Source organism: Ostreococcus tauri (genome assembly GCF_000214015.3).
Source record: "Ostreococcus tauri WGS project CAID00000000 data, contig chromosome 06, whole genome shotgun sequence".
Classification (NCBI taxonomy): Eukaryota; Viridiplantae; Chlorophyta; class Mamiellophyceae; order Mamiellales; family Bathycoccaceae; genus Ostreococcus; species Ostreococcus tauri.
This window is the reverse complement of record NC_014431.2, coordinates 161,455-180,248: the sequence shown is the minus strand read 5'-3', so window position 1 is coordinate 180,248 and position 18,794 is coordinate 161,455. Positions and strand designations below refer to the sequence as shown.

At 61.3% G+C, this 18,794-nt stretch overlaps 10 protein-coding genes across 10 annotated transcripts; 6 read left to right on the top strand and 4 right to left on the bottom strand.

Annotated features, from left to right (window-relative positions):
* Nucleotides 1–101: 101 nt before the first annotated feature.
* OT_ostta06g01080 (Kelch-type beta propeller) lies at nt 102–1,667 on the bottom strand (the record flags this gene model as incomplete). Its single annotated transcript, XM_022983966.1, has 1 exon — nt 102–1,667. The coding sequence occupies one exon, from the start codon at nt 1,665–1,667 to the stop codon at nt 102–104; it is 1,566 nt and encodes a 521-aa protein (XP_022839173.1).
* Nucleotides 1,668–2,504: 837 nt separating this feature from the next.
* On the top strand, nt 2,505–4,415 carry OT_ostta06g01070 (RNA polymerase sigma-70 region 2; the record flags this gene model as incomplete). The annotated part of the gene is made up of 1 exon (XM_003079684.2): nt 2,505–4,415. One exon carries the CDS (start codon nt 2,505–2,507, stop codon nt 4,413–4,415), a length of 1,911 nt encoding a protein of 636 aa, XP_003079732.2.
* A 105-nt stretch (nt 4,416–4,520) lies between these two features.
* On the bottom strand, nt 4,521–5,186 carry OT_ostta06g01060 (unnamed product; the record flags this gene model as incomplete). Its single annotated transcript, XM_003079683.2, has 1 exon — nt 4,521–5,186. The coding sequence occupies one exon, from the start codon at nt 5,184–5,186 to the stop codon at nt 4,521–4,523; it is 666 nt and encodes a 221-aa protein (XP_003079731.2).
* A 171-nt stretch (nt 5,187–5,357) lies between these two features.
* Nucleotides 5,358–6,017, top strand: OT_ostta06g01050 (unnamed product; the record flags this gene model as incomplete). Its single annotated transcript, XM_022983965.1, has 2 exons — nt 5,358–5,453; nt 5,601–6,017. 2 exons carry the CDS (start codon nt 5,358–5,360, stop codon nt 6,015–6,017), a joined length of 513 nt encoding a protein of 170 aa, XP_022839172.1.
* Nucleotides 6,018–6,290: 273 nt separating this feature from the next.
* Nucleotides 6,291–8,377, top strand: OT_ostta06g01040 (Glucose-inhibited division protein A-related; the record flags this gene model as incomplete). The annotated part of the gene is made up of 2 exons (XM_022983964.1): nt 6,291–7,253; nt 7,286–8,377. The coding sequence occupies 2 exons, from the start codon at nt 6,291–6,293 to the stop codon at nt 8,375–8,377; spliced, it is 2,055 nt and encodes a 684-aa protein (XP_022839171.1).
* A 133-nt stretch (nt 8,378–8,510) lies between these two features.
* OT_ostta06g01030 (Ribosomal protein L13) lies at nt 8,511–9,432 on the top strand (the record flags this gene model as incomplete). The annotated part of the gene is made up of 2 exons (XM_022983963.1): nt 8,511–8,571; nt 8,849–9,432. The coding sequence occupies 2 exons, from the start codon at nt 8,511–8,513 to the stop codon at nt 9,430–9,432; spliced, it is 645 nt and encodes a 214-aa protein (XP_022839170.1).
* A 172-nt stretch (nt 9,433–9,604) lies between these two features.
* Nucleotides 9,605–11,209, bottom strand: OT_ostta06g01020 (T-complex protein 1, delta subunit; the record flags this gene model as incomplete). Its single annotated transcript, XM_022983961.1, has 1 exon — nt 9,605–11,209. One exon carries the CDS (start codon nt 11,207–11,209, stop codon nt 9,605–9,607), a length of 1,605 nt encoding a protein of 534 aa, XP_022839169.1.
* A 655-nt stretch (nt 11,210–11,864) lies between these two features.
* Nucleotides 11,865–15,458, top strand: OT_ostta06g01010 (WASH complex, subunit strumpellin; the record flags this gene model as incomplete). Its single annotated transcript, XM_022983960.1, has 1 exon — nt 11,865–15,458. The coding sequence occupies one exon, from the start codon at nt 11,865–11,867 to the stop codon at nt 15,456–15,458; it is 3,594 nt and encodes a 1,197-aa protein (XP_022839168.1).
* A 109-nt stretch (nt 15,459–15,567) lies between these two features.
* On the bottom strand, nt 15,568–15,789 carry OT_ostta06g01000 (DSS1/SEM1; the record flags this gene model as incomplete). The annotated part of the gene is made up of 1 exon (XM_022983959.1): nt 15,568–15,789. One exon carries the CDS (start codon nt 15,787–15,789, stop codon nt 15,568–15,570), a length of 222 nt encoding a protein of 73 aa, XP_022839167.1.
* Nucleotides 15,790–16,303: 514 nt separating this feature from the next.
* On the top strand, nt 16,304–18,793 carry OT_ostta06g00990 (Armadillo-like helical; the record flags this gene model as incomplete). Its single annotated transcript, XM_022983958.1, has 1 exon — nt 16,304–18,793. The coding sequence occupies one exon, from the start codon at nt 16,304–16,306 to the stop codon at nt 18,791–18,793; it is 2,490 nt and encodes an 829-aa protein (XP_022839166.1).
* Between the last annotated feature and the right edge of the window lies 1 nt (nt 18,794).

Sequence of the window (18,794 nt, the reverse complement as noted above, 5' to 3'; positions counted from 1 at the left end):
GTACGTGAAGTAGTATACGGGGAGGCAATACACGTGTTGTAAGAATAGAGAAATAATCAGTGTCAACGCGCTTCGTTCAGCGTTCGGTTGAGAATCGCCTCTCAGAATAAAGAGACCAATGAGAGATCATTCTGGAACACACCGTCGTATCCGAGCCCACCGATGAGCAAGAGAGAGCCGTTTCGGGCTGGCATCATCACGTGACCGGTGCGATGTTCTCTAACGTGCGTGACACGGTCGCAACTAATGGAATCGCCCAATGTTTCCTCCATCACTGGATACTGAATCGGGAGCCATTTGTTAGCGGTGGTATCGAGCATGGCGAAACCGCTCTGGAAAAAGGTCAAACCTTGCATAGAGGCGAGACCCTCTTCATCCGTTGCGAATTTGCCCACGGCGCCGCCGCGCGCCGATCCTCGTCCACCGCAAAGAATAATTCTATCGCCCAAAACCACAGCGGCGTGTCCGACCCTGGGAGCGGGAGGGGTTCCGTCGGCGAGAAATCGTTCCCATCTCAGGGAACTTCGACCCACGGCGCTTAAATCAAGTCTCCAGACGTCGTTGAAAACGTCCGAAATGTGACAGCCACCAAAAATGTACAAAAACGTGCCGACAAGGCAAGCTGTCTGACCCGCGCGCGGCGGCGGAGCCGGCATCTTGTTGCCGTCTACCAACAGTGTCCAAGTCGCGACGAGTTTATTGTTCTCGACCACAAGCTCAAGTAACCACGTATCGTTGAAGCAGTGCGTGGTATTAGAGCCGCCGAAGAGGATGAGTTTGCCGTCGAGCGACACAGCGGAGTGCCCCCATCGAGCCGCGGGCGTTTGGTTGTTCGGAGGATTGTTCGGATTCGCACGAACGATCGGCTCGCGCCAGATCAAGTCACCGTCTTTCGCGGCGGCATCGCTCACTCGCAATCCATCTTTTCCGTCGGCGCACAGGATGCGCAGCGAGTTGGAAAATCCTTCAAAAAATCCTTGAGAACCTCCGAAGAGGGCGACGACCTCGGAGTTTTCCACCCCGGTCACCGCCATAGCGGTGAGCGTGCCCGAACATCTCGGAAAAGGATGCTCAATGCCCTCCGATTTCACTTGAAGCTGTTTCAGCCCAAGTTCGGCCTCATCGAGATCGAGAAGATGCAAGTCGTTGAAAAAGTCGCTCCCGCCGCCTTGCCCGCCAAAAAGTAAGATTTTTGAGCGATCTCCCACGGCGGTGCATCGATGTAAATACCGCGCCGCGTACTTCGTTTCCGTCGGTTCCAGGCTCGAATCCGCCGTGGTCTTCCCCCATCGAAGCACGCCGCTCTCGGGACGATGCCAGCGCTTATACTTGAGCATCCACCGCGCCGTCGGCGGCGTCGCCTCGGCGCTCGTCGTCGTCCTCGTCCTCGTCCACGCCCCCTCCCGCCGCCCTCCCGATCGCCCTTCCTCAACCTCCGACTCCAACCGCATCGGAAGCATCACCCTCGATTCCCTCCCGAGCTTACTCGCCAACAGATTCCTCCACACGCTCTCCGACCTGCTCGCGTTTCGGAACGCCGCGCACGCGCGCGCGCACGCCGCGACGTCCCGCTCGCTCCCCAACCGCGCCACGATCTCGATCACGACGTCTCGCGGTAACTCAACCATCCGCGCGCGCGTCGACCCCACCGCATCGTCCACACCCATCGCGCGCGCCCTTCCGTCGTCGCGTTCGCCCGCACCGCCGTCGCCCGCACCGCCGTTTCGCGTCCCACGTCCACCGGCTTCACGCGCGCGCGCGCGCGTCGTCGCCCCACCGCCGTCGCGCGGCATCGCTCGGCACCGTCGTCGTCACCCGCACGTCCACGCGCGCGACGCCCGGGCGTCGACCGCGAACGCCGTCGGGACGTCCACCGACCGATGGACGCGGGAATCGCGCGCGGCGACGACGCCCTCGACGCTTTTTCGCGGTGCGCGCGCGTCGAGCCCCATGGGGGGGGTCATTCACGAGTGCGCACTCGTCACGGTGATCCGATCCACCCGGGGCGTCGATCGCGCTCGAGACGTCGATCGATCGATGGCGTCTCGACGATCGATCGATCGATCGATCGATCGATCGAGCGATCGGTGGCGTCTCGACGCGGCGTCGATCGATCGATCGATCGATCTCGTCGTCGGCACCGATCGGTGCCGAGGGTGATTTCTCGCCGATCCCCCGTCGCGCGCGCGTGGGATTCGGTCGGTGAAATCCGTATTCACGACGCGTCGTGACCGATCACGGGTGTCACAACCGGTGGTGACGTGGCGGGTGTGATTGCGAATTAGGGCTTGCGCGATCGACGTCGAATCCGTCGTCGCGTCGAGGCGCGCGGGGCGCACACGCCGACGCGACGGCGGTGCGCGTCACGCGCGCGCGCTCGGGCCTCGCGCGTGGGGTACGTTAAAGCCTCGAACGGGGCGCGTCGGTCGCGCGCGCGCGGGGGAGAGAGAGGTCGCGCGGGGGGGGGATTCGCGCGTTTGAATCGATCGCGGCGCGCGGGGGCGATGTTGTCGCGACCGACGTCGCCGGGGCTGGTGCACGCGCAGTCGTCGCGGGTGTCGAGCGGGGAAGATGCGAGCGGGTCGAGGGTTATTCGACCGTCCGCGGTCACCGCGAACGGGCGCCGGACGAACGTCGCCGCGCGCGCGAGCGGGTCGAACAAGGGGGAATTCACGTCCAGGACGAGCCCATCCCTAGTGCAGTGGCACGGAGGAAAACGTGGCGACGTCGCGCGCGCCGAGGCGTATAACAAGGATAAACTCGGGTCCTCGAGCGCTGGGTCGAGCGATTGGAAAAAGATCTTGACGCAGGAGAGCGATGAGGTCGAGGCGCGAGCGATGCGGGCGGATAAGGTGAAGCCGCGCGCCATCATGGACTCGGCGAGAGACGTCGACGCGAGCGCGGACGACGAGGACGGAGACGTCGCGTTCGACGTGAATGACTTGAGCGCGATGGAGGCGCAGATGGCAAAATTGCTCTTGGCGGTGGATGAGACGACGCGAGCCACCGACGCGTCGGCGGTGACGCCGACACTGGAGGAGTTGGCCATGTTGGAAAAGTCACTCATGGACGACGACGAGGCCAACGCGAGCGTGGACATTCCCGAGCGCGAAAAGTTAACACCCAAGAAGACGACTCGCAAGACGACGTCTCAACAAGGCACCACGCGCTCCAAGGCGAGCGCGCGAGCGTCCTCGAGCTTGGCGTCGCCAGAGGATAAGGTTGAGGTTGAGTCGGGTGTCGTCACCACGGGTTTGGCGGCGCGAAGCGCGCGCGCTCGCGCCGTCGCGCGCGGCGTGCGAAGCCGACCGACTAAGACGTCGGTGTCTCAAATGGTTCAGGCACAGACCAAGGAACGCGTGCGCGGGGTCAACCTCGAGCCGCGAAAGGTGCAAAAGCAGTCGGCGATGCGCATTGGGAACAAGCGCCCGTCGACGGACTCCATGCGCTCCTATCTCAAGGACATCGGTTCCGTCACGCTCTTGAACGCGGGTCAAGAAGTTGAACTGGCGAAGCGCATTCAAGATCTCATGCATCTCGAGAGCATTCGCGAGAATCTCATCGAGGAGACCGGACCCGGCGTTGAGCTCTCCGAATCTCAGTGGGCCGCGGCGGCCGGGTTGAACGTGTCGGCTCTTCGTCAGCGCTTGCACGATGGCAAGGCGGCCAAGAACGAGATGATTCAGGCGAACTTACGTTTGGTGGTCTCTATCGCGAAGAAGTACGCCAACACCAACATGAGCTTCCAAGACTTGATCCAAGAGGGGTGCGTCGGTTTGATTCGCGGCGCTGAAAAGTTTGATTTCCAGCGGGGTTACAAGTTTAGCACGTACGCTCACTGGTGGATTCGCCAGGCGGTGACGCGATCGATCAGTGATCAAAGTCGCACAATTCGATTGCCCGTGCACTTGTTCGAGATCATCAGCAGAATTTCCAAAATGGAGCAAAAGTTTGCCCTGTACAACGGCCGCCCTCCAACCCTGGAGGAAATCGCGTCGGAGATGGAAATGTCTGTCGAGAAGATCACTCAAATCAAAAAGGCTGCTCAAGCGCCGGTGTCTCTCGCGCAGACCATGGGTGGTGAAAACAAGGGCCGAACCATCGAGGACACGCTCATTGACGCCAACGCCGAGGGCCCGGAAAAGGTCAGCGGCAAGTCGCTCCTCAAGGAGGACTTGGAGAACGTCCTGAACACGCTCAACCCGCGCGAGCGCGACGTGTTGCGCCTTCGTTATGGCTTGGACGACGGTCGAGTGAAGACTCTGGAAGAGATTGGTACGGTTTTCTCTGTGACTCGCGAGCGCATTCGCCAAATTGAGGCAAAGGCGCTTCGCAAGCTCAAGCAACCCTCTAGAAATCAGGTCTTGCAGGAGTACTTCGTCGACGATGCGCCGCCGAACACGCACAGGCCTTGAAATTCTAACGCTTTCTCTAGGACGCAGCGCGCTTAATTAATTCTTTATCAAATCCGTGTAAAACACATTTTCAACTACAAAAACTCGAGAGTCGCCTACGGCCGCCTAGTAAATCTCCTCGAATGGCAAGCTCCCCGGCTGCATGATCCCCATACCCGCGTTGAACAGCGCGGCGAAACCGACGACGGAGAGCGCGATGAGTATCCCCACCCGCTTCACGATCGCCTCCACGCTCTCATCCGTGTCCGAGCTCACGTCCAGGTCGCGCAGTCCGCTAATCGTCGACCGCGTCCCCGCCCCCTCGTTCGCCCGCTCCCGCTCAAACTGCTCCCTTCGCACCGCTCCAATCGACCGTCCCTCCCCCGCCGCAAATTTCTTCAACTGATTCCGCATCAGCGCCGAGGACTCCATCTTCATCCTCGACGGGTCGCTCGTCGCGTCCTCGAACGCCAACCCGCATCCCTCCATCTCCCGCAAGTACATCTTCGCCGCCTCCACGTCCCCGAACGCGGCGACGCAGCACATGGCGCAGTAATTCAACTCCCCTCGCGTCTCGATCGACATCGTATCCCCCTCGAGCGCGCGCTCGAACGTCTTGTACCCACCCATGCGATCGCCTCGCTCGTACATCGCCCGTCCCTCCGCGAGCAACGCCGCCGCGCGCGACGCCCCCGCGCGCGCGACGACGCGACACCGTCCATCGTCGCCGCGTCCGCGCGCGCGCGTCGCGCGCGGCAACGCGCGCGCGTCGACGGCGCCGCGATGCGCCATCATCGATCGTCGCTGTGTGCCGCACATGGGCGTCGTGTGCCCACAATACGCACCGCACCCCATCCACGGTCGGGGTCGTCGATCGATGTCACACACATGGGCGACGACGACGTCGAATACGAGAAACGTGATCCACCGCGATCGCGGTCGTCACAAAACGACCCCCGACCGATGGTCGCCCTCGCCCACGCCCGCGTCCCGTGCTCGATCGCGCGCGCGCGTCGGGCGACGACGCCGCGACGGTCGGCGCGTCGCGTCGTCGTCGAGGTGCGTCGCGCGGCGTGGACGACGACCGCGGATGGACGATCGCGCGATCGCGGTGCGCGCGGGGGCCGTACGACGCGCGCGTGGGGCGTACGACGCGTCGAGGCGAACGAGACTGACGCATGTGATCCGTGCGTCGCGCGCGCGCAGGCGGTGGCGAGACCGGTGGAGACGTCGAGGCAGTTCGCGGCGTCGGCGGCGTCGGCGGCGCTCGCGCTGAGCGCGACCCCGGCGCTCGCGGGCGATCTCTTCGGCCCGGAGTACGCCGGTGCGGTCGCGGTGGGCGGTGGGATTATCGTCGTCGGTACGGGCGCGATCGTCGCGCTGCTTTTGCCCTTCATCACGGGCACGCTGAACCCGGTGCAGATGGTGGTGAACCTGACCTCGGCGAACGCGAGCAACTTGCGCAAGTTTAAGCGCAACGGCGAGCCGATGGAGCACGGTGGGAAGTTCGGCCACAAGTGGTACAAGACGGACGCGTACTGCAACGGCAAGTACATCGATTTCGCCGGCGTGCAGAAGTCGAATGAGGCTGAGCAAAAGCAAAAGGCTCAAAAGGCGCGCTAGGCGCGTCGTCGACGCGAGACGCCCGGGCGCGCGGGAGACGCCTCGACCGTCGTCTCCATAGTTCGCGACGCGCGGTCGCGCACGTTTTATCACACCGTTTTGCGTTTCATCCCGTCGCGCGTCATCCGGCGTCTCGTCGCTCGCGCGTCCTCGCGAGCGCGTCTCTCGCCGCGTCTCTCCGCCGCGCTCGCCCGCCCCGCGGCGCGCGTTCACCCGCCACTCATCCGCGCGCGCGCGTCCGCGTCGCCCCGCGCGCGTCGCGACACGTCCGTCATGTCCACGCCGTCCGCGCTCGCTCGCGCCCACGCGCGCGGGACCGCCGTGCACGCGTCGACGTCGACGAAACCATCTCGACGCCAACGCCCCAGCCGCCGCGCCCTCGACGCGTCTCCGCGGAGACGTGCGCGCGCTCGAGCGTCGTCGGCGTCCGCGGAGGAGTCGTACGACGTCATCGTCGTCGGTGCCGGGCACGCCGGGTGCGAGGCCGCGCTCGCGAGCGCGCGCGTGGGGGCGAAGACGCTGCTCCTGACGCTGTCGCTGGACCGCGTGGCGTGGCAACCGTGTAACCCGGCGGTGGGGGGACCGGCGAAATCGCAACTGGTGCACGAGATAGACGCCCTGGGGGGGGCGATGGGGATCATTAGCGATAAGACGTACGTGCAGAAGCGGGTTCTGAACGCCAGTCGTGGGCCGGCGGTGTGGGCGCTGCGGGCGCAGACGGATAAATACGAGTACTCGCGAGAGATGCGAGCGACGCTGGAAAAGGAGGAAAATTTGAGCATTCGGGAGGGGATGGTGACCGAACTCCTGCTAGGGAATAACGATGACGTGCGAGGGGTGGTGACGCACTTCGGGATGGAGTTCGAGGCCAAGGCGGTGGTGCTGACGACAGGGACGTTTATGAATGGGCAAATTTGGGTGGGACGCAAGACGCTCGCGGCGGGACGCGCGGGCGAGGCCCCGAGCGAGGGCTTGACTGAGTATTTACAAACCCTTGGATTCGAGGTCGATCGATTAAAGACCGGAACGCCCGCGAGAGTGGATACGCGAACGATAGATTACACGAATTTGGAGGAACAACCGGGGGACGAGGACGTGCGATGGTTCTCCTTTGACGAGGACGCGCACGTGGTGCGAGAGCAATTGTGCTGCCACATGACGCGAACAACGGCGGCGACGCACAAACTGATAGAAGAGAATCTATTGGAAACGCCGACGTACGGTGGGTGGGCGGGCGCGAAGGGCCGAGGTATTGCCCGTCAATCGAGGATAAAATTGTGCGCTTTGCCGACAAGGAGAGTCACCAAATTTTCCTCGAGCCCGAGGGTCGCTCCACGCCCGAGGTCTACGTGCAAGGTTTCAGCACCGGTCTACCCGAGAAATTACAGCTCGAGCTTCTGCGCACGCTACCGGGGCTGGAAAACGTAAAGATCCTTCGTCCCGCCTACGCGGTTGAGTACGATTTTTTACCCGCGTATCAGTGCAAGCCAACGCTCGAGACAAAGAAAATCTCTGGGTTATTCTTTTCAGGTCAAATCAACGGCACGACGGGATACGAGGAAGCTGCGGCGCAGGGCTTACTCGCGGGTGCAAATGCGGCCCAAATCGCGAAGGGTGGAGCGAGAAACGGTGCGAAGGAGCTCATTTTTCCGCGTGAGAGCTCATACCTCGGCACCCTCATTGACGATTTGTGCACCAAGGACTTGCGCGAGCCCTACCGTATGTTGACCTCGCGAAGCGAGTACCGCTTGGTCTTACGCTCAGACAACGCAGACATGCGTTTGACCCCTCTCGGCCGAGAGTTCGGGTTGATTTCCGACGCGCGCTGGGCCAAGTTTGAGAAGAAGCGAGATGCCGTGGATAACGAAATCGCTCGACTCCAAAGCGTCCGCGTAAACGTGAAGGATGACTTCACGCAACGCGTGCTCGACCTCTCCGGCTCGGGTTCGCGTCAAAGCTATACCTTGGAGGAGCTCTTACGCCGACCGCAGGTCCCCTATTCTTTGCTTGAGGAGCACGGTCAAGGAAACCCTGAGAGCCCGCTCACGCGCTGGGAAGCCGAGGCGGTGGAGATCCGCGTCAAGTACTCCGGTTTCATCAAGCGTCAGGAGGTCCAGGTCGAGCGTGAAACGAGTAAATTCGGCAAAATCATCCCCGATGACATCGATTACGCCGCCATTACCACCCTTCGCAAGGAGGCACGAGAGAAGCTCGCGCGCATCCGCCCGGCCACCGTCGGTCAGGCGTCCCGCGTCGGCGGCGTCACCCCCGCCGACGTCAGTTCACTCCTCGTCCACCTCGAGGTCGCTCGCAGGCGCTCGCAGAACGTCGATGACAACGCCTCGATCGCTCGCGGATGATCTCAATCGCCGTCATGTACCTACAACCAAGCCCTCTCGTTCCGCCGCGACGCGCGCGGCCCATGTAATTCACTTAACTACGAGACACCCCTCCCATCCCGAAACCCCGAACGCGACGTCACTCCGAGTCGTCATGTTCGCCGTCCAAGCGAACCAAGCGAGCGCGCGCGCCGTCGTGGCGCAGAAGCGTCAAGGTACGTGATGTCACGCGCTCGATTCGTGCGCACGGTGGGACGCGAGCGACGTCCATGGAGGCCGCGCGAGGGGAGATTCGCGTTTTCGAGGGATGTAGGGCTTTAGGCATTCGCGGAAGGGGGCGAATGATGGCGCGGCACGGTGCTTAGTGACGTTCGTCGAGGGCGTGAGTGGTGCCGATGGATGTGAAAATATTTATGCGACGTGTGTAGAGTCCTCGATGGACGTGAACGGACGACTGACGAGGTTTTCATTGTGTTTTATCGCCAATCGCAGTTCCGGCCGCCAAGCGCGCGTCCACCGTCGCGCGCGGTCACAGCGTGAAGCTCCCGGACGGCGTCTCCGCCGAAAAGCTCGGAAGAGATGTGTTCAACACGACGTACTACCCCAAGGGCGAGGACGTTGACATGTCGCGTAAGCCGTGGGTGGTGATCGACGCCGCGGGCATGCGCCTCGGTCGCATGAGCACCGCGGCGGCGAAGTACTTGCGCGGGGGTAACTCCGGCTCGTACACCCCGGCGTTCAACATGGGCGTTAACGTTATCGTTATCAACGCCGATAAGGTTGAAGTCACGGGCCAAAAGGCGCAGCAGAAGATGTACTACAAGCTCGGCGTAAGAGGTAAGCCGGGTTCGATGAAGGAGGAGACGTACGAGAGCCTGTTTGCGCGCCAACCGGCTCGCGTGGTCGAAAAGGCGATTCGGGGGATGTTGCCGAAGAACCGATTGGGACGGGAAACTTTCACGCACTTAAAGGTGTACGCGGGCTCAGACCACCCGCACGCCGCGCAAAACCCGACCGACGTGACCGCGGACGTCGCGGCCTCCACGCACAAGGATGGCCAAATCGTGGTCGCGTAAGCGCTGAGGAACCCTGTAGAGATTGGTTATTTTTTAGCTTGCATTAGCGTGCAATAAATTTCACAATTCGTGATAAAACGCGTCGTCTTCGTCTCTGCGTACTTTTCTGCTGTTAAAAATCCCTATGCGCGACGCCCTGAAGAGGTCATCTACTCGACTCGATCCGCCAACCTCACCTCAAGCTGGGCACGATGTCGTCTATCTTAAGAATCATTCGCACGCACTCCGTCGCCAAAGACAACGCACTCGTTGACACCAAGAGCGGCTGGAGCACGTTCTCGTCCTTCATGTTGGAAATCGTACCCTTGCGCACGTTGATGCCGTGGTGTGTGTTCCCGGCTGAGTGCGCGTTGCGCAGTTCGGTGACGATTTCGATCGGGTTTAAGCCGGCATTTTCGGCCAACGTGTACGGAATCACCTCCAAAGCTTCCGAAAACGCTTTTACGGCGATCGCATCCATTCCACTGAGCGTTCGAGCCCAGTGGCCGAGCTTTTGGGAGACCTCAACCTCGGGCGCGCCGCCGCCGACGATCAAAAACCGCTTCTGTACCAAGCATCTGATGACGCAAAGGGCGTCATGTAATGAGCGATCCGCTTCCTCGACGACAAGTTGGTTGCTCCCGCGAACGATGACGGAGACAGTTCGGCCCATGTTCTCGATACCGGTCACCTGCACCACCTTTCCGTTGCCGCACTGCTTCTCCGCCACGAGCGCGGCGCGGCCGAGCTTGTCCGGAGTCATGTGATCGACGTGCGCCACCGGCTGACAGTGTAATGTCTTGCTGATGAATTCGATTTCTTCGCGCTCGATGTCGCGAATGACTAAAATCTTCGCCTTGGCCAGGTAATGCAGCGCCAGGTCCGTGACGGCGTCTCGCAAGATTGACTTTTGCACCAAGAGGACGTTGCACCCGCTCGCCTTGACCTTCTTGATGATGCCGATGATGTGGTTGCGTTCCTCGCGCAAAATCTTATCCATCTGCGTGTAATCGCTCACGATGACGTTATTCTCGAGATCCGTCTTGGGCGGGGAGATGCAAAACTGAATCAAACCGATCTTCGCATCCTCCACCTTTGTCGGTCCGCCCGCCGCTTTGCTCGGCTTTTGGTCAAACACGATGCCTTTCACGAGCTCGGTGTCGTCCATCGTCCCCCCGACCTTTTTCACGATCTTCACGTCTCGCAAGTCCACCATGTTCGGACGCTCCGGATCGAGCACGCTGAGCACGCAGTCCACCGCGATCGGACTCAACAGGCTGGAGTACTGCGCCACGACCTTTGACCCCAGACTCGTCGTCGCCGCCTGAATCAAACTTTCTCGCTCGCTCAGATCCACCGGATCGCTCATCCCCTCCAAAATCTCGCACGCCTTGTCACACGCCGTCGCCATCGCGTCCGAGATCGCCGTCGGATGCACCCCTCTCCCCAACAATCCGATGCACTTGTCCAACAGCGCTCCGCACAAAACCGCCACCGACGTCGTCCCGTCCCCCGCGACGACATCCTGCGACTTACTCAGCTCCACCAACATCTTCGCCGCCGGATGCGTCACATCCATCGTCTTCAATATCGTCGCTCCATCGTTCGAAATCGTCACGTCACCCGCGCCGTTCACCATCATCTTGTCCATCCCTCGCGGTCCGAGCGAGGTTCGAATCGCATCCGCCAATCGCTTCGCCGCCGTCATGTTCGACACCCGCACGTCGTGCTTCAGCTTATTCTCCACGTACCGCTCTCCCGCCAACGCCGGGGCGTCCATCGCGCGCGTCACCGCCATGCGCGCCGCGTCACCGTCGTCACCGTCGCTCGAGATCCCGTCGCGGTCGATCGCGATCGATCCTCGCCGCGGTCGATTCCTTCGCGTTCGTCGTCCGCGCCCGTGGTCGACGACGCGGAGACGCGATCGCGATCGACGCGCGCGTTCGCGTGCGTCGCGCGCGGTCGCTCGACGCGCGTGGACGTGTGGGGCGCGTCGACGTCGTCGCGCGCGCGTTGACCACGACGCGTGGTCAATACATGGCGTTAAATGTGGTGACATACGAGCGACCGCCGCGACCGACGATTCGCGCGCCGCCGACGCCGACGACGGCCGCCGCCGACGCCGCCGACGAGCGACGGCGGCGAACGCGCGCGGGAATCGATGGGTGAAAATACACGTCGCGCGCGTCCACGGCGGCGCGCGTCGACGGCGGCGCGCGCCGGGCGCGGGGGCGTCGATCGACGATGGCTGACGTTTCGCCTCGCGCGCGATCGACGACCGCGCGGGACGACGGCGGCGACGCGCGCGCGGGCGTCGGGAGAGGGGCGATCGAGGGATGAAAAAATGACGCGCGCGGGGGGGGGGCGCGCGATTGGACGGCGTCGGCGTCGTCGCGGTGTCGGAGGATGATGATCGGTGCGCGAGCGCCCGCACGTCGCGACGCGCGCGCGGGATGCGAGGGGCCGACGACGACTCGGACGACGCGTCGACGTCGTCGTCCGACGCGTCGTCGGCGTCGGCGGCGGGCGCGGGCGCGGACGGGGACGACGGAGGGGACGCGGTGGGATTGGGTGGGAAGAATCGACGCGATGATTCTCGTTGGAGCGCGACGCGTCAGGCGTGCGCGTTCGTCGCGCGAGCGCAGGCGCTGATCGCTGAGGTGTCGAGACTCGCGAGAAGCGTCCCGAGGGGGTTGCGGGGGGCGGGAGACGCGAGACACGCGTCGGTTTTGTTCGATTACGATTATTTTGAGAATCGAGACGCGCTGGACGCGCGAGTGGACGACGACGCGCGATTGAGCGAACTCGACGATGAGGTGGAGGCGGTGTACGGGACGGTGTTGACGAGGTATTGGTGCGCGTTCGATGCCGTGGTGCGGTGGCATCAGGATTTTACGAGATTCGCCGAGGACGTGCGAGACGGGACGTACGTGCGCGATACGTGGGAGAAGATTCTAGCCGACGAGGACGGGAGGCAGTACGTGGCGGAGGCGATCGCGCTGTACGGGGTGATTTTGAAGATTTTAGATGAGAAGATGGATTGGAGGTTCAGGGAGCGCGCGGTCGTGGCGTATTATCGACACAAAGGTCGGATGATTGAGGACGAGGCGAACGCGAACGAAATCGTCGCGCTGTGCGCGCGGACGGGATTCGACGCCTCGCGTCCGGGGTCGCGACCGACCGGGTACCCGGAGACGTACTTCGCCCGATGTGAGTTCCCGGAGTGGCTCATCACGATGGTGATCGGGCGATTGCGCACGGATGACGTGTACAATCACGCGCCGCACTACCCGAATCCCGATCATCGCTCCACCGCGCTCGCGGCGCAGGGCGGGTTACTGTACGTCATCTTGTACTGGGCGCCGAGCATCTTGGTCAGAGGGACCTCGGCGATGCGTGAAATCGTCGATCGGCACTACGCCGATAATTGGGTGGTGACGTGCGTTCCTGGGATGACTGTAAATTTATTAGCCGAGTGGCAGCCTTACGAAGCCGCCGCGACGGCGATGCGTAACGCGGTGACGCCGAGAGCGGCGAAGGAGCTCATTGAGAACGCGTCGACGAGTGTGGATGATTTGAAGATGGCGTTTAACACGTATCTCACAGAGGGTGTTCTCACTGAGGAATTCGTGTTGGAGAATGAGAGAGTTTTGATGAATGTTGTGCGGGACGCCAATGTCGTCGCTCGGTTCCTGTTGTTACAGAATTCCACGCCGCACGCCTCGGTGTCGCTCGCACAGATGCCGAGTAAAGAGAAGATAGTCGATTTATTACTGGATTGCGCCGAGTTGGAGAACGCGCTGAAGACGATTTACACCTCGCTTTTGAGCACGAAGAACGAGCTGTGGGAAGAGTGCAAGCGAGAGGCGGGCGATCGCATGAGGGAGCTCAGCGCGTATTTCGGCGGCACGGCGGGACTCAGTAGGAACAAAAAAGACGATAATCTGCGACTGTGGTTCGCCAATCTCTCCGTCGAGGTCGATCGCTTGTCGTACGACGATCCAGTGGCGGCCGGACGAACGATTCAAGAGCTCGACGCCGCGCTCACCGAGGTGGAGCACTTTCATCAAATCATCGACAACATTCACGCAAAGCAATACTTGCTCGATTCGAGACGGTACCTCGGAAAGATGATGATGACCACAAACGTCGCCGATTCGGCGCTGAACACGCTCACGATCGTATCCGACGGCGCGTACGCGTGGGGATTAATCGATTCGTACACAGAGCAATTGCAGCAACGCGTTCGCAGGGACCCGTTCGCCGTCCAAAAACTGAGATTTTTGTTCATCAAATTGAAGAGCATCTTGGAGATGCCACTTTTGCGCATCTCGCAGATAGAGTCGCCAGATATCTACAGCGTAAGTGAATACTACTCGTCTCAATTGGTGAGTTACGTGCGCAACGTCATCGAGGTGGTGCCTGTGAGCATGTTTGAGATCCTGAACGAAATCGTCGGCGTGCAAACGGATGCGCTGAAAGAGTTACCGACCAAGTTGGCAAAGGCAGAGCTAAAAAACTACGCACAGCTCGTCGAGCGCTCGAAACTCTCCAAGGCGACGTACGAAATCGCCATTTTTGCGCAGGGCATCTTGGCGATGGACAGCACCTTCATGGGAGTCATCGAGCTCAATCCAAAGAAGCTACTTGAGGATGGAATTCGAAAGCAACTTGTGAAGCAGATCACAGAGACGTTTCACACCACGCTCGTCTTCGGCGAGGGCGTAGACGGGCTTGGATGGAACAATTTTGTGGCAGCGATGATGAAGTCAAATCCATTTCAGGATCGTCTCAACTTGTTGGCAAAAAAATTGGAAGGCTTCCGGAGATCTTTCGAATACATTCAAGATTACGTCAACATTTACGGCTTACAGATGTGGCAAGAGGAAACAAATCGCGTGGTGAGTTACCACGTCGAGCAAGAGTGCAACGGTTTCCTCAAGCGCAAGCACGTCGCCGAAGGGGAGAGCGAATTCCAATCCGTGGCGATTCCCATCCCGGACCATCCGCCGTTGGACGCGGAATCGAAGACGTTCATGGGTCGACTTTTACGTGAGATTCTACGACAAACAGACCCGACCACGACGCGATACATTGCTCCTCATAGCGCGTGGTTCAGCGTTGAGGGAAAAGAAATCGTCGGCATCCAGACGTTTTCCCTCTTGACATCAGCTGTCGGAAACGTCGGTTTAAACGGTTTGGATCGCATTCTGAGCTTCATGGTGAAGCAACGCCTGCAACTTTGTCTCGAAACGTGCGGAGATCAACTCGCTGGCGAGCTCGGTTCGATCGTTCGCGCCATGAATGGTGCGCTGCAGCCGATTGGCTCGGTTCCCTCTGGCGCGCTCGCGGCGTACGACGAAATGATCAAGGCCTCAGTCTCTTCGTGGGACGATTTCATCGCCGCGCTGTCGTTCATCGGCCAAGCGCAGGTGCTCCGAATGCAGCTCAACGCCGAGCTCGTGGCGAACGTTCGTATCGATTCGCACACACTGAGCAGAGTTTTGGACACGGCGAATCGAGCGATTTTGACCGACGTGCGAGCGCACTACAAGTCGCCGGACGAGGCGCCGTATCCGGACGAGTCCAACGTCGTGATCCCAAAGCTCAGCGCATATCTCGCGGCGAGCGGGATGCAAAATCCTTCGAGACAAATCTACTGCGCCGTCGGCGCCGTGGAGGACTTTGGCGCGTTCATTTTCGCCTTCACGGCGGCGCAGCTAGAGCTGTACCGATTCGATGCTCCCTTGGCGTCGCTCGTGCCCGTCACCGCCCGAGTCGACGCCTACGTCCTCATCGTCGGCGTAAGCACGGCTCTGAGGCAGCACCACGCCGACCAAACGACGAGCTATCTCTCCCACATGGGCGCGTACGTCCGCGCGCGCCTGGCGTCGCCGTCCTCCGCCGACGTCTTCACCCCCGGCGTCCGCGCCGCCGTCGCCTGGTCCAAGCGCTTCGCCGTCGTCCACGACATCCCCCTCGCCGTGTTGGCCGGCTTCTTCCCCCCCTTCGTCTTAGATCACGCGTGCGCGTCGCCGATCGCCTAGAGGAAACGCGCGCGCGTCGCTCGGTCAACGAATTCATCTTCACTCAAAATTACACCCAAGACGCGCGACGTCCCGCGTCTCGCGCGCGAACGACATCACCATCCCTCCCTCACTTCCGCTCGAGCTCCGCGCGCAACTGCGCGCTGAAATCATCCTTCGCGTCCGCGTCGTCCCAATCCTCCTCCCACTGCCGCCCGTTCCCTTCCCCTCGTCCCGCCCCCGCGCGGTCCTCCCACTCGCGCGCCTCGAACTCCTCGAACTCATCGTCACACTCCAGATCCACCGACGCGTCTCGCGCGGGCGCGCGCGCCGCGGCCTCGGTCGACGCCATCGTCGTCGTCGTCGTCGCGCGTCGCGATCTGCGGTGGGATCGCCGATTGCGTACTGTACACACATTTTCACTAATATCCACACACACGCCGCGCGACGGACACATTTTCGACACATCACATCCTTCACAGCGCACACACGAACCTATATATGCGACGTGTGCACATAGTGTACTCGATGAAAGATCAATCCAACCGCGTCGCGTGCGTCCACGAAGGGCGAATGATGGGCGAAAATGGTGTGCAATACGACACACGGCCGCGCGCGAAGGCGTCAACGCGTTTCGTCGCGACGACACGCGCGCGCGCGCGTCGGCCATGAACGCCGCGCGCGACGCCGACGCCGACGTCGACGCCGCGATCGCGCGCTGCGGGTCGGTCGACGTCTCGGGCGCTTCGACGCGCGGTGGGGCGCGCGCGGTCGTCGAGGACGATGATGATGATGAGTGGTGCGCGGTCGACGACGGTGGACGCGACGTCTCGGGCGCGGCGGCGGTGACGCGGGATTTAGCGACGATGGCGACCGCGAGTGATGCCCCGGGTCGGGCTCGGGCGTGCGCGGAGGCGTTGGGGCGGTGCGCGGGACGATTGGCGCGGGACGGCGCGGACGGCGCGGACGCGAGGACGCGGGCGGGCGATCGAGCGCGCGCGTCGGGGGTGATTCGGGCGTACGCGAGCGCGGTGTGCGCGTGGACGGGGCGTGGGGAGGCGTGGCGCGCGAGCGAGGCGGCGGCGGCGTGCGGGGTGTTGACGCGCGCGGCGGCGGGACGCGCGCGCGAACGAAGCGTCGGCGGCGAGGCGGAGGACGACGGAACGTCGTATAAGCCGCCGCACGCGCGTGAGGGGGATATTTCCGATCATAAAAATGAATTAGAGGACGAGGACGCGCGCGTGGCGGCGCTGGGGGCGATCGCGGCGTTGGCTAGGAGCGACGGGAAGGCGACGCGAGGCGCTTGGGCGATGTTGCTGCCGACGTCACAGCATCAGCTCGAGCGGGCGAGCGCGTGGACGAGCGTGGTGAAGATCTTGTCGTGTGATTGCAACGCAAAAGTTCGCGCGGCGGCGGCGAACGCGACGGCGGCTTTATTCGAGGGTGCGGCGAGTAAGCAATACGTGGCCATGGCGGAGTGCGAAGAGCCGAACGCTGGCGCCGGTGCGTCGCCTCTGAGCGCCCGTGTTCGGTCGTTTTCGGCGCTCAGTACGACCTTAGGAAGTATGGTAGTGACGACGCAGCGAGCGCTCCTACGCGCTTTGTCGAGCGAGGAGGATGCGACGTGCGTGCGAGAACAGTGCAAGGCTATTTCAGCGCTTTGTTCGGCTGCGCCGTTTGACCGACTACCGCGCGCGTTGCTCACGGAGACGATCAATGTCATTCACGAACGGATAAAAAAGTCAGTGAAGGAGACACCGAGTGAGCGAGCGCTGGCCCAAGGAGCTCTGTTCGGCGCCCTAATCTCTGCGCTTTCCGCGAGAGGGGCGAGCGGAGTCATGGATGAACTGCTGACAGAGGATGAGACGTCAGTAATCGCAACCATTATCTCTCACGCTAAGGGTGACGCCGTAGGCTCTCGATGCGAAGCGTTCGGAGTTTTACGCGCGTTCGTTGTGCATCACGTCGTCGCAATGACGAAGATGAGAGGTCGATTGCGCTACTTGTTCCCAGATGAGGTGTGCGCATCGGAGGCGGATGATCGAGTGTGTCAAGCCTCCGCACGACTATTCACCGATTTTCTTGGCGCCGTGAGTGGAAGCGGGGTAGTTCGCGATGATGATGACAGTGATGTCGACAATGTTCCTTTCAACCCGTCTTCATTATCGATCGAGGATCTGTGCGCTACTTGGGAAGATGCGGTCAAAGTGCAATTGCCGGCGTGCGCTGCACACAAATCTGCCCTCACGCGCGTCGCTGGTCTCACGGCGCTCACTCGGGTGAACGCGAACGTCGTTGATTGTTTCAAATCTGATGATGGCGTGCTCGATTCACTGTTAAAGATGCCGCACGCGGTGCTAAAATCCGGTGAGGAAGCGGTGCCTGCCGTGCGCGCCGCGGCGTGTAGAGCGCTCGGTTTCATCATTAACTTGCCGAACGCGGAACTCGAACACGTGGCCTCGTCGCTGCTCATCGCCGCGCAAGACAACTCTAAATCCGTAAAAATTCCAGCCATTTGGTCGATAGCGAATCTTTGCTCCGTCAATGCTTCACGTCCGCAACGCTTGAATGACGAAACCGTCACAGCGCTGGCGAGAGTGTTAATCATAAGCGCGATGGAACAAGGCGACAAGGTGCGCGCGAACGCCACAAGAGGAATTGGACATCTAATCAGTGCAACGGTCTTCGACACGTCGAATGATTGGCTGCACGAGGCGGCGCAGAGTTTGGCGAGCTGCCTCACGACGGGTAACGCAAAGACGCAGTGGAACGCGTGCCACGGCGTTGGGTCTTTGCTACAGAATGACTCCGCTATGAAGGTGGGAAGCCACTGGATCGATTTCATCGTGAGAATGTTGTTGCTTCTAATAAGGGACGCGCGAAATTTCAAGATACGCCTGCACGCGGCGATGGCTCTCGCGGCAGGTGCTAAAAAAGGACATCTGATGTCTGCATGTTCAGATACAGTGAATGTTTTGACTTCGAGCTTGGAGGCCCTTGAGAAGCAAAACGCCGCTTTTGAATCACAGAGCGCCATGGATTTCAAACACAAATCGGCGTTGATCTGCCAGTTGACGACAACACTCGTGAGCGTTCTTGCCGTCGATCGCGACGCATCAGTCAGTGAAGCGTTGAAGAAGACGCATGTCTTGCTCCACGCTTTCGAAATCCTGAGAGATTTTCTCGTCAACGGGTCTCGATCGAGGATGGATCCGCGCATCATCGCTGGTTTCAATGCTGTGGCGCCCCGGGCGAGCGAAATGAGCGAGATGTTTTCCACCTCGTTGAAGAACATCTTAGACAAGTTGCGCACGCAAAGAAATGGTGTTTCAGCGTTCGAGAAGTTGATATTGTAAA